This window comes from Silene latifolia, chromosome 7, assembly GCF_048544455.1.
Source record: "Silene latifolia isolate original U9 population chromosome 7, ASM4854445v1, whole genome shotgun sequence".
Classification (NCBI taxonomy): Eukaryota; Viridiplantae; Streptophyta; class Magnoliopsida; order Caryophyllales; family Caryophyllaceae; genus Silene; species Silene latifolia.
In genome coordinates this window covers 47667841-47681860 of record NC_133532.1, presented here as the reverse complement: position 1 = coordinate 47681860, position 14020 = coordinate 47667841, and the positions used below count along the sequence as shown (strand labels likewise).

General features: G+C 35.6%; 1 protein-coding gene, 2 long non-coding RNA genes and 1 pseudogene across 3 annotated transcripts; 1 reads left to right on the top strand and 3 right to left on the bottom strand.

Annotated features, from left to right (window-relative positions):
• The window catches only part of LOC141592147 (uncharacterized), a 272781-nt pseudogene extending 267324 nt beyond the window's left edge, over positions 1 to 5457 (bottom strand).
• Positions 1234 to 3608, bottom strand: LOC141590050 (putative disease resistance protein RGA3). The gene is made up of 2 exons (XM_074410666.1): positions 1319 to 3608; positions 1234 to 1241 (listed from the first exon to the last, which is right to left on the bottom strand). The coding sequence occupies exons 1-2, from the start codon at positions 3606 to 3608 to the stop codon at positions 1234 to 1236; spliced, it is 2298 nt and encodes a 765-aa protein (XP_074266767.1).
• Positions 5458 to 7238: 1781 nt separating the features above from the next.
• Positions 7239 to 11513, top strand: LOC141592140 (uncharacterized). Its single transcript, XR_012521063.1, has 2 exons — positions 7239 to 7571; positions 10926 to 11513. It is a non-coding gene; the product is annotated as an uncharacterized LOC141592140 (long non-coding RNA).
• Positions 8195 to 10910, bottom strand: LOC141592141 (uncharacterized). The gene is made up of 2 exons (XR_012521064.1): positions 8850 to 10910; positions 8195 to 8571 (listed from the first exon to the last, which is right to left on the bottom strand). It is a non-coding gene; the product is annotated as an uncharacterized LOC141592141 (long non-coding RNA).
• Positions 11514 to 14020: the final 2507 nt, after the last annotated feature.

Sequence of the window (14020 nt, the reverse complement as noted above, 5' to 3'; positions counted from 1 at the left end):
CATCGATGAAGTGGTGAACCCAATTGTATAGCGAGTTAGTCAATTTAGTGACAAAAAATATGCATTCTGTACGGTAAGGGACTATATGTCAACATATAGAGTATGAGTCACGCATTCTGAACCACCATAACAGACAGGAAGTGAAGCATTGGAGATTATACAATAAATGATTTAGTCTCACATATGAGATTGTCTCATTTATAATTATTCTCAAAACAAGTTCGGAATTTCATCTGTAGAAATCAAATAAACCGATCCAATTAATGGCATTGGAGATCTGCTAGTCCCTGCAAATCGAAAAGATGAGAACTTCGGCAGTTTGTCTTTAATGACAAAGAGGTGTATGTGTTGAATGAGGGGCCAGTCCTCCCCGTTAGGTTCTTGTCAACTTTCCTTGAGACTCTGTGAACAGTTGTAAAACTGCAGTTTTTCTAGACAAGTGAGTTTAGGAATCCAGTTTTGTGTGGAATGTAGTTGAGGACAATCTCAAATCATGAGTTATCGGAGGGTAGTGCAATACGATATCCCCTCGGGCACTTCCTCTAACTCTGCGAATTTCACCAAACTCAATGATTGCAAGCTTTAAGGGAGGTATCGCCATGGTATGCCATTCAGAAGGCTAGGACAGTCATCTACACGTAAACTCTGCAAGTCAGAGATTTGTTCCAACCACCCACCGAAACTTCTTAGTTTGGGGCATCTATTGATTACTATGTTTCGCAGGGAAGAAAAAATACGGGTCTGGAACAACATCCTAACTTCTCCCAAGCTCTGCACCTTTATATCATTCTGTATTACTAACTTTGCGAGGCACTGAACATACTTTGCCTGCATTGAATCAAGCCATTCCAAGTGGCTTATATTCAATTGCCTTGGTCCGCATCTCTCCATATCGCTCCATTTCAATATTCTATCAGAATCTTGTACATTTAGAGTTTCAAGAGAGGGACATGAAGGAATAGATGACATCTTCGGGCAATCAGTCATATTAAGACTCTTCAGCTGAACCCCGGACTTTGATTTAGGCTACCACCCTTTCAACTTAATTAGGCAACTTACTAATGTCGAGGTTTTCAAGGCATGGAAAGAATGGTGGTCCTTCACTAGAGCATGGAACATCTAAGTTGACATTCACCACATACTTCACCTCAGGCAATCTAGCTAATGCGAGTTCCTTAAGGTGAGACAGTTTTTCCAAATTCCAACGAAGGCAAGCATTGCAACTCGTGACAATCACATATCTGCAAACTAACAAGATGAGGAAGATGAAATAATGCAGATTTATCTTTAGTCCCCGACCATCTTGGCATTGTCTCACCACGATACCCAGTTATTGACAACTCCTTAAGACCATGATGTGGCTGCATCTCTTCCAGCAGCAGTTGCTCACTCTCCTTATTTCCGTATTCCTCTCCTTTTGTAAAATCAATACAGATCCCTTTGAGGTGTTCCTTACTCTTTAGATAGTTTCCCCCACCATGGCTTTCCTTGACATAGTTTGCATTTTTGCATATTCGAATACAAATTTCAAGGTACCCTTTCAAGTTATTCAAGGAAGAGAGGTCTTCCAACCCATCAAAACACTCATTCCCATCTGAACATTCCCGTCCTGCCACAAAAAGACCCAGGGTGTGCAGACGGGTCAACGCACCCATGCCTGGAGGCATATGACGCAACCCGCTAGAGGTTATATCTAAAGTGCTTAGATCAACTAACTTGCTAACATCATTAGGCAATTCTCTTAAATTTGTGCATCGGTATAAATCTAAAGTCTGCAGATTCACTAGTTTTGCAATTGATGTGGGGAGCTCTTTCAGTGTACTCTCTGAGAGATTTAAGTACCTCAAATGAAACAGTTTGCCAATTGTTTCTGGTAAAATTTCGGCACCCAATCTGCTCAAGTCTAATGACCTTAAGCATGTCCAATTTGCTACTAATTTACCAGCTAGTACACGGTCTGCATTTCCCTTACTCCAAGGGTCCTTATTAACACCGAGGTAAGTACGAATACGAGTCTTGTTGAAACTTTCTTGGGTATCACGGTCACACAAAAGAGAGAGATGGCGAACTCTTTTACTCACATTAACAGTGTCAGTACTCAATCTACAAATCTCCTCACCAGCTACTTGTTCAGCAATATCATGCAAGAGGTCGTGTATTTTGAACCGCTCAATCTCACCATATTCATCCTCACCAACACCTTGGAAAAAACACCTTTGTAATAACAGTAGAAAATACTCCTCGCCGACATATTCATTATTGATATATCCTTGGGCCATCCAAAGGCTAATCAACATTATCTTCCTGATCTCAAAACCCTTTGGAAAGATAGCACAGTAAGCAAAACAATTCTTCAAGGAGAAGTCAAGTTGACGGTAACTCAACTTCAAGACATTGGTTATGGTATCATCCCCTTCACTCATATTGGCTAACCCTTTCTCTTCGAATGACTTCCATTTAGCCTTCGATTCACCGCGCAGGAGACTTCCTACTACTTTAATTGCAAGCGGAACATGTGCACACTTTTTAATAATATTTTTGCCAAGGCTTAGCAAGTCATCATTAGGAGTTTCTCTTTGTTTGGGTAGAAATGCCATCCTTTCAAACAAACACCATGACTTTTCTTCTGATAATCCTTGCAACTCATGCACTCGATCACCTCCTATCATTTGGGCAGTTTTTTTCGAACGAGTGGTTACAACTATTCGACTCCCACTTTGTCCTACCTTCAAAAACTCTTCAAACTCTTGCCATCGATGGTAACATTCAGTCCAAACATCATCTAACACCAGCAAATATTTTTTCCCACCTAGTTGTTTCCTAACCTCACGATGTATTTGCTCCTTACTTGTAGGTTTTTTTTGCATTATTACTTTACCAAGAAGCTTGGTCAAGTTCCATAACTGGTGATCCTGATCAGCAATGCATGTCCATCTCGTCAACTGAAATGCACTCTTGATCCTCGGATCATTAAAAACAAGTTGTGCAAGAGCGGTTTTACCGAGACCTCCCATCCCCACAATAGAAAGGAATGAAACATCTGACTGATAAACGTGATTCGAGTCCAGTAACATCCCTACAATCTTTTCCACATCCTCATCCCTCCCAATTATTTTATTATCAGCAGGCACAAAAGAAGACGTCTCCTCCATGCTAAACCTTATAGGCTTACTATCAACCTTAAAGCTGAACTTACTACTGTTCGACGCAATGGTTTCCAATTTCTTATTAACTTGCTTGACTTTATCAGACAGATGGTGAGTAAGAAGCTTAAAACGGGAAAGAAAGGATCTCACCTTATCAGTGACTTTATCACTAGCCTCGGTGAGGTTTTTCCGCTTGACAAGAGTGAGGAACTCATCAACCACATCATTAGCATCGTAAACAGCATCCTTGAGCTCTTCAATATATTTCTTTTCTTGATTGTTAAGGGCATCTTGCTTGGCCTCGGCATCCTGCAGAACAGATTTGATGGTGTCAACGGTGCTCTGGAGAGCCGCAAGTTCACGCTTACAGTCAGAAAAGGAGCACATGACTTTGAGCTGATCCAAAGTTTGGATCGCAGAAAGAAGTGTTTGAACAACGGACATTACTGTTGCCAAGTCCATTTTGAGAGGTTTAGGAGATGAAAAGCTGTTGTAACTAAAGAGGGGATACACAGGAATGGTAGATGAATAGAAGATGCTTCCTGCTTTTTGCTCTGCCTTAGTTATATACAGGATTACTTACGGACGTCGTTGTCAGTCCGTCTAAAACAATTACTTTGCTGCTCCAAGTTGTAGGAAACATGAATAATCAAATCTTAAAGGATTAATCAATGACTAGACTCAACTTTTTTTCCAAGTAGGATACCAAATTTGCTGAGAGCACGATTAGTCAATTGGGAATTAAAAAACCTCTTCCTAACTAATCAAGCACATAGTTAATTACACATTTGCAACTGATCAGTAAATTACCTGATCTAATTGCAACGTACGAAATGTTTGAATCAGTTTGTTTTAGCGATTGATCTTGACACACATCAACAAAAATACCTATAATAAATTATGGTCCACAATGGTCTACGAAAGAGGTAAACCGACACAGGCAGGTTATTTCGTAAAAGGGGAGTTAGACTGAATCTCATAGGAAGCACCTGGGGGGAACTCATATGCTGAGTTTGCTCAGTTTGGTGATCCCATGGGAAGAGTTCAATGGGTAAGATCCAAACTGAGTAAGGGGTTCAATAGAGTTCTGAGCCTGGAGGAGCACTGCAACCGACTTTTAAAAATTGTGACACGCCAAAGTGTACCCGCAAGGAAAAGGAACATGGTATACACGCCGTCCAGCAATTTCATAAGAGTCAAAAACATATTTTAAGGATACATTCAGCTTCTCATCCTTCGTAACCAATATAACAGTGAATTCCTCACTCAATTTCGTTCAGGTTATTCATGGAAATGTCAGGAGCGAACCAGATTAGACTAAACCCTCTTTTTCTTCATTGCTTGTCCCTCTACTTCTTGATGTAGGTAGTGGAACTGGCAAGTAAAGCCAACACGACCATACTATAGAGGCTTAGTAAAGGTAGTCACACCAGCTCTGAATCTCTGAACTGCACACATAGAAAATACTATAAGATGGGCAAGTACAAGTTGTGCCTTTAAAATCAGCCTCTAGTAAAATTAAACCACCGCTACTACCCATCAAGTCGAGCCTCACCAGTGTCCCATTTGCCGCACTTTTTTTCTGAATTCTAGAATGAAATCAAGAGAAGGCCACAATTTCACCACTAGTATCATCAAACGGCAAACTTCAAGTTTGTGTAGCAGCACCATGTCAACGATACCATTCTGATTGGCAGCATTGAAAGAGTAACGCTGAGATGAATGAAGATGTGTAATCCAGAAGCCATCAGTAAGCCTTATACTATGTGTCTAAGTCGTGTCTGAGTAACATAACTAATAGAAATGAACATTACGGCATCAACGACTCCTAGGTACTGATGCCTATTGGCCAAATCAAGACGGCTTGTAAAAGGGGCAACTGGCCAGGCATCAATGAAGAGGGGGAAAGATACGCGAGTAAGGAGAGATAACCTTATCCTGCACATATTTCTTGGGGTTACTCGGATCAGGAACCCATGCTATCTCACTTATGTTGGGTGTTTCTACATACGGCAAGGTAAACTCACCAATCTTCTCAATCTTTCCTCTTTTACCAGCCCTAAGCACAAGATTGTTTCGTTGAAATGAAAATATGCCATTAGAGAGGTGGATGATATCACCTGTTTGGAAAGCATCACTCTCCACCCCCTATAGTTGAAAATGCACCGCCGCAGTCTCGTCCGCCACGAGTGCCAAGCAAGTCTTGGTTTCGCCCTCCCTAGTGAATTTACCTTTGGCCAAGAGTATAAATTGTGTGTCTATGTTGTTTTGTGCAGCTGGTACAATGTCCTTTAAAAAGATCATCTTGAGATAAGGTCCCTGTTGATCAAAAGCATGGTTTGATATTCACAATAATTTGAAGTGCTTTTAAAACTACTTTCAATCTTGAAAATATAAATAAACAAGAGTCCTTAGATAGATATCACCATATCACAAGCGTAATTAGGTAATCACTATAACCGTAACATTCTTTCATTTTCACAGCACATTTCAAATTAGGGCCTCGAACATTCTTATCAGAAATGCAGAAAAGTATATAAAGTGAATTTACAAGGACAGAGAGCATTTCTAGTCATTCTTAAACAATCCATTTTCTGAAGCGATACTAATAATAGAAAACAGAAATAAGACAAAGAAAGTCGCTTTAGAAATTGGGTTCAGATTAAGAATGACGACGTATTGCTGGAAAAAGAGTTCCTCCTCACTGACCACTTAACAGGTATTCACTGAAAACTAAACCTGCAGAGATATGTTTACTTCCAATTTGGTAATAATCGTTTCTTGAAATTGCTCATTCATTCCCGTACACCTCCAAATTCAGACCACAATAAAGCTCTTGAGAGATGGTTTCATACTATTCACCAACTCACTAGATTAAATATTGAAATAATATAACAATTTGTCCATTATAAGGGTCGGTTTCGTGATAATCTTACTATAAAACCGTCTCATATAAGAATTTGTGCACGAAAGAGCGCGCAGTAAGAAAGTTTGATAAATTCACCAGCAACAGCAGATTAGGGGGATTACGGATTGCAATACATTCAAGTGCATACTAAAATTCAATCTAGAAGGAATTAAAATAAGATAGATAAAGGAATTACCAAGTATTGAATGAAGGATATGAAATGCAGAATTGATTTGATTCTTCAATTGCTGTGTTCAATTTTCTACGGTTTTACTCCCTCCGTACCAGACCAAAGGTAACGCTTACTATAAACGGACGTACCACACCAAAGGTAACATTCCTTATTTGGTCCACAACATTACCAAGTTATCCTTATACCTATTTGATATTTACACAAAATGTCATTACATACCCCATCTATCAACCCACAATTAAACCCACAATTACATACCCCACCTATTTTTTCCCTCTTTACTCTTACTTTTTCCACTTTTTGTTTAGCAATCAATTTCTGTCCAGGAATTGAAATTCAACATTTGAAGAGGGCAACTAATCGGGACGGAGGGAGCATTACGTGAAGAGGGCAACTGCGGTTTTTTCGTCAAGTAAAACTCGTACAAGTTTTATTTCCCGCAAAATTCGGACTTATATGCATATATGTGTTTTTTAATTGATTTTTATACTTGGTTGCCTATCATATACGTACTGGATAGGAGCTAAAAATTTGGGTTATTTTATGGAATTAATTCATATTAAGCCTTCTTTTTTTATATTAATCTCAACTAATGTTCTGAGATTAATCATAACTACTACACCATTTAACTTTCATTGAACCCGTCCCATAAATGACCTGATATAACCAGTTTCCTAATAGGTCATGATATGAGTCCACCCTTTTTTTTCCTTTTTTATTTTTCCTAATTCTTTTCCCATTCTTCTACTGCATATACAGTTATGGAGAATTGACAAATAAGTCTCATACGTTTGACACTACGTACATATTAGCTCCATATCTTTTCAATAGTGCAAATAAACCCCACTAGTTACACTTGATTTGCAATTAAACCCAATTGAATATATTTAGATCAATTTTTTGCCCAAAAAAAATGACGTGGCACCAAAAATATGACTAGGATTAGACTAAATAATTTTTTTAAAAAATATGTGATTGTTAACAACTTACACGACTTTTCTCCCATTTCCCATATCTCTCTCTTCCACTAGCTTAGTTTTTCACTCATTTTTTCACTTCCTGCAAAAACAAAACACATGATTTGCGGCTTGCTCCTCCATCATCACCATTTTCACTTCATTTTCTTACTTTACTCTATGTCTATTCTTAGCTTTAGCTACCATTCACAATCTTGTAATAAAAAATCTACCCAAATACCTACCAAAAGCTAAACAAATGCAAATTGGAGAAAATCCAAATACCTAACAAAAATCGAATGTCTAGCTTCAAATTATGTTGGATTATTGAAAGTAGCCAATGATTCTTTTAATTGGTGACAATCCAGGTATGTTCATTCCAAAGTGTGAATTTTAATTTTGTTGCTTATAAGACTCTTAATTGTGATTTTTATGAAATCTGCATTTTATTGAACTTTCAATTGCTTGTTCCCCAAATATCTACCATTTCCCCAGTATTATATTGCATGTCTCTTTGTAATTCAACAAGAATTTTCGTAAATAAGTTCTAATCAAAAATCTGATTTAAATTCTCATAGTTTAATTCTCGTTTTGTTATTATATTAATATTGCAGTAGAGTACTTATTGGACGAAACGAGTCTAAGTATGTCTTCGGTTCGGGTAGACTTGTATGTGAGTTAGAATCTTTCTTATTGTTCGGACGGGACTCGGGAGGTCTAAGAACAAGGATAGGTTTTTGATTCGGACTTAAGTCAAAATGCTATATTGTTACAGTGTCCAAAAGATAATGCTGTTCAATATTCATTCTGGTGTTTTAGAAATCCATTATTATAGTAAAATATGGTCAAATTCGTATTTCATTCAATTAAGAGATGTGGTTTAAGAAGATAAATTCATGTAAAGAGAGGAAACCACTCATACTGTAATGTTTTTAAATGTGACAAATGTTTTAGTAGGTGTTCGCAGAAAAATGAAAGGGGAACATGAGTGTAATAACAATACTCGTCAATAATATGTTTTACTACTCACTAAGTGACATCAAGTATTCTTAGATGGGCATGTCCTGCAGTTATGACCAATTTGCCACTTCCCCGTATACAGTTACACACCACCTCCATTTTTCTTCCACTGTATCACACCACCATTCATGCCACCTATCTTCAGTATTGCAGTTGTGATTATCGTTGTCCCTTTCTCCCTTTTCATGCACGCTGTTCTGCTCCTCTTCCTCCTCTTTGTTTTTCTTTGTTTTCCATGTGCGCCACCACCACGCCGCCACTAATATCACATCGATCCTCATCCTTCAACTGCCGCCATGGATGACCACCTACCACCAGTAGTGGGTGTGCGTTTCTGAAACCTTAACCCTAAAATTGATTGGGAGATATTTTCAATTAGGATTGATAAGTCGATTGATTTGGGGGAAATGTCAATTTGGGGGTTTTCTGAAATTATGTTGTATTTCCAACAAGGTTGAAGCAGGTTTTTGGGTCGAATTAGTAGTTTATTACCATGGGATTTGGGTTCCTCTTAGCTATGAAGATGAGATAATGGTGGCAATGACAATATTTATAGTTGTATGTCATTCAATGTTGAAACTAAAATATTAATGAAGAAATTGTTAGATGTAAGAGTGAAGTTTCACCTGCTAATGTGCTCAACATTGTTGTTATTCATTTGTGTTTGGTATACTTCAACCAATTTGACATAATTATTCACATGATTTGCTTTTAAGATGGGTGGGTTAATGCTTCAATGGTGGTGTAATGGAGAGAGGGCAGTGTGAGTGGTGGTGGATGGCTCTATACTTGTAGCGGAGAGGATATGGCTGCGGTTTAGTCAGGAACAAAGAAGCTAAGGGGTGGCTGGTGTTTTAATGGTGGTGATTTATTAAGTGCATTCGATTGAAGTGGTTTTTTTTATTTGGGGAATAATCTAGATTATAGTGATGGAAGTGGGATGGGATCTGATTTTTTGTGTTTGGCGAGATAAAGAGGATAAAGATTGAAGAGGATAAAGTTTAACTTAATTAATTAGGGTTATAGTCAAGGGAAACCGGTTGTCCAGGACTCCAGGTTTCCCTTCCACGAGTTCAGTTTAAGTAAATGATGCAATAGTTAAGATTATTCTCAGTTAAACAATAGTTGAGATTAGTATGAGAAAATGGGGTTTAGTTTGGATTATTTCCATGAAATAGCTCTAAAAAGTTTGGCTACAATACCCGAAAGTCAAATTATTAAGGGTAAATTATCAATAACTCTCTTTTAAAATACACTTTGTAAAACTCTTTATCTTTTTAGAAATTGTTTAGAAATTACACCCAAAATATTGCAAAAAATTAGAAATTGCTCCCAAACCCGTATTTTTACATTTTTAAGATAAAAATTCCCCTTATTATTTTATTTTCTTATATTACTACCCAACTCCATACAACTCTGTCCACCCTTCTACCAGCCAAGGACTCCACGACCGACCATCAAAATCCTCCACCCAAACTACACAATCGTACTCGTCACATGAGAAATAAAAAATAATGGGCATTTTTGCCATAAAAATATGGGTTTGGCCTTTGGGAGCAATTCTTAATTTTGCAATATTTTGAGTCTAATTTTTAAACTTTTTTTTAAAAAGAGGGCAGGTTTCACAAAGTGTATTTTGAAAGGGAGTTATTGATAATTTACTCAATTATTAAAGGGGGAGTAAATTACAAATGTATAAATTTCAATTAGTCTTGCTTAAGACGGATATCATCCGTCTTAAGTATAAGACGAGTCAAATTAGTATCATATTGGAGGAATTTGGTAAAGCATGACCCATATAATAAAAAATAAGTAGGCTGGGTGCAAAATGGAGTAGGGCAATGTTGAAGTGAAGAGGGTGGACAGACTGACTTGACATTAGGGATTACAAAATTATATTTGTTTACCGTTTCAGTACTATTTAAACGAAATAATTCATTTTTTTTGTACTTTCATCTTCTTTTAGCTCTAAAACCCTATCTCTCTCTTCATCTTCATCCAAAAAAATTACCTCTTCATCTTCATCCAAAAAAACCCAGAAAAACACCACATCACAAAAAAATTTAGTAAACATATCAGCTTCATCGTGGCCAATAAAAGTTCATCAAAGAAGAAAGCAATTTAATTAGCACATGGAACATTGAATGTGTTGGGAGATTACTTTAATTTTGAGTTTTATTTATAGTAATTTGATTAAGTGTTGAAGGTTATTTTAATTTTGGATTTTATTTCTTGTAATTTTATTTAAGTGTTGAAGGGTAGTTTAATTTTGGGCACGAGTTTGAATTTTTTCTCTTACTATTGCATGTCAATGTCATAGTGATTTTCGTCTATTAATATTGAATGTCAGATGAATATATTAATTAATTTGTGTAATATATGTCAATGGTAAGTTATTTGTGTAATACTCCTATATGACAATTTATGGACAAAATGTTGCATTACTATATTTTTTTCACAGAATTATAGTTGAATAATTAACATGTTGGATGAATTTGTTGATTTATTGAGTATTGTTTCCTATGTAAGAATGGTAACATTTTACAATAACAATGGTAACATATTGCACAAACAAGTTATTTTACATAAATGTCTATATGTTGATTTATTGGGTATATTATTTTCTCAGTAACAATGGTGACATTTTGCAACATCAATAATGATATATAAAATGTACCGCTAATATACTAAAATGTTATCAGGAGAAGGGAAGATTCAAAGGTAGTAGGAAAAGAGAAAGGGGGAAATACCCAAATTGTTCAAAATACATATGTCAGGTTTGGAAGAAGTTATGTATGACAGTGGCATGAACGAAAGGGAAGGAGAAGAAAGGCATGCATCAGAGTGCGGAGGAAGGCATAAATTTGTTAAAGTGATGTCAATTTGTTTGTCAGTAGGTCTCATGAGAGACCATCTCCCACTAATTTAGTGGGAGACATAATAGGAAAAAAAAATTAAGTGGGTTCCACACCTCATCATGTGAGGGGTCTCTCAATAACGTTTATTGAGATACCGTCTCTCCGAAGTTTTTGTGTTTGTCGAATTTTGTTGCCAATGTTTGAATGTATATTTTTTGTGGGAATAATATGTAGTGCTTTAATTTAGCATTTGTTTTTAAAAAGAGAGGGCAAGATGGGGATTTATAGCCTTTTAAAGCTCACTCATCTACGAAGGCCTATGATTAGGTTCACAACATAGAGCTTGGGTTATTTCAAAATTGTTAGATTGTTATTCCACAATACCAGAAACGGAAAGCAACTTTCAGGTTTATTTTTCATTGGTTTGTTCAAGTTGTGTAGTTATCTGTGCGCTAATTGAATATGATCCGGGTTTTAATTTGGATATCTTGTTTTGAGACCTTGAATTTGGGAAGAAGAATTGTGTGTTTTAATGGTGAGGGTAGATTTGGCCATTTGGGAAAGAAGATGAAGGTGGGGGGTGTTTAAAAAGTGAAGGGTGGCTTTGGGAAGAAGAAAGAGGTGGGACCCGCTCTTGTTTTTACCTGTTATTACAGGTTAATAAATGGACGATTCTGTTTAAAGAAGAATGGTGTAATACTCCCTTCGATCCAGACAGATGGTAACACTTCCCTAAAACGGATGAACCACACCAATGGTAACATACCATATTTGGCATGAAAAATGTCTAAATTACCCTTACATCCACTACCTATTTACAACTTTACTATTCATTCACCCACTCACCAACTATTTGTTTAATCCACCTAAACCCATGTGGCCCTAATCAAATTTTCCTACTTTACCCTTCACTTTTCCACCTTTTCTTAAATAATCATTTTTTCCCTATGTTACCATTTGTCTGGCTCGGAGGGAGTAGTAAGGTATATTGGTAGTTAAAATATAGGTTGGAGTATTTTGAGAAGGACTCCAATCGTATGGAGTATTCTCATTAAATAACTCTTATTATGAATGGTAATTGATAGTGTATAAATGTTGAAGGTGTGATGTTGAAGTTGAGAATAAATATTGAAAAGCATAGATGAAGAAAAAGGAAAGACAAGGATGATAACAAATCAGTAAGGAATACAAAGGGATAATGATGTTCATTGTGACATTGCATTGCGAATTGTAAATAATAAAATAATTGAAAGTGTACAGTGCAATTAATGCATGATAGAGACTCATATTAGCAAGTCGGATAAAGTTAAGTGGGTATGAGTAAATTTGGCCCGTCTTAATGTGTAAAACGGATAATGTTAGTCTGAAATAAGAATTCATGCATAAATTTTGTTTATCACGATTAGACAATCCAATTCATACAATTGAGTTATAGTTATATAACCTACATAAATCATTAGAATATGCGACTCATTCCTCAAAACAAATAAATAATATTCTCATTTACTTCTCATGATTTCTAAAAAGCAACTTCGACACTCTATTAATATATTACTATCTTCATTTGAGTTAATTTGATACATTTGAATAAGATATCTGACATATATTGAACATACATATGAAATTAGATCAAATGGGGGAGTACTTTTTTTTGTCAAATATATTTGAGAAATAATGTTTTATGATGAACAAAAAAAAGTTTATGCTCATATTAATTTTCAAGTTTTAGTACTAATTCAGTGTCAAAAAATTGTACTTTGACCCTGAACGGTATAATGGTAAGATATTTGAGGAGGGAGTGTTAAACTGATCAGACCACATCTAGTAATTCTAGTTGTTCAAACATCTGTAATATAACAACTAGTTTAAATCCCGTGCAATAAATGCACAGTATATAAAGTTTTTTTTGTTTTGAATAAATTACTTATATAATAATGCCATATCATTAATGTTTATATTTCTCGTCATTATATTTTACTTTGATAGAAAAGGGTTGAAGCTGAAAATTAATCAATGTGCGAAAATGTATTTTACAGAAAATATTTTTATACCACAAAGTTAATGATTTCAATTTATAAAAACTCTAAATTTTTTTTTTTTGCCATGAAAGTAATAATAACGATTTACAGTTTTGTTTTATACATAGTATAGTTCAAGTCATTCTCAAATAGCAGCATCAATAAAAGATTTAACAATTATAAGTTTTATATAAATTTTATTTATATTTTAATTAAAAATATTATAATTTAAATTTTAGTGAAAATAGTATAATTTAATGAAGAAATTAATTTTAATGAAAATATAATAATTTAATGAAAAAAAATTATAATTATTAACTTCCTTATTTAGTAAATGCACTTAATTGTAATTACCTTCCTTATTTAAGAAGATGCTTTTTGGAGGGAAAATTTGTGAAAATGCCTATTCATTTAGTAAATAGGAGATTATGCCAAGCACTATTCACTTGTCGATTACTAAATATTTGAAAGGAGTCAAAGGACCTTTACCTTTCCTTGATTCCATCATATCAAGCCGATCTCAATTCGTATATCTATATTAGTTTGTTGTTCTCGACTTTTTTTTTGGGGGCTAGGTAACTCAATGCCACACAATTTGGTACTCCGTACTATATTAGTCATGTGATTGAATGAGATGTTTTCTCAAGCTTATAGCATCAATTATCAAAACACAGTAGTTCTATTTTTATCTAACGAAACACAGACCTAGTCGCATTACAATAGGGGGAGGCAAGATTCGAATCTGGGACCTATTATCAAGGATACCTACGTCTTCACTAATAGACTAAGAATAAAAGTTCTAGTCTTTATTTAACAAAATGGCTAGTGGTTAAAGGGAAGTTCTAGTCTTTATTTAACAAACCGTTAATTTTTTTATTCAAATCAAATCCTACCCATTAATAGGTAATGGAGAGGAGGAGA

What these genes read in the sequence shown, in the direction of transcription:
- LOC141590050 (XM_074410666.1), bottom strand. Translation starts at nt 3,608, where the DNA reads ATGGACTTGGCAACAGTAATGTCCGTTGTTCAAACACTTCTTTCTGCG.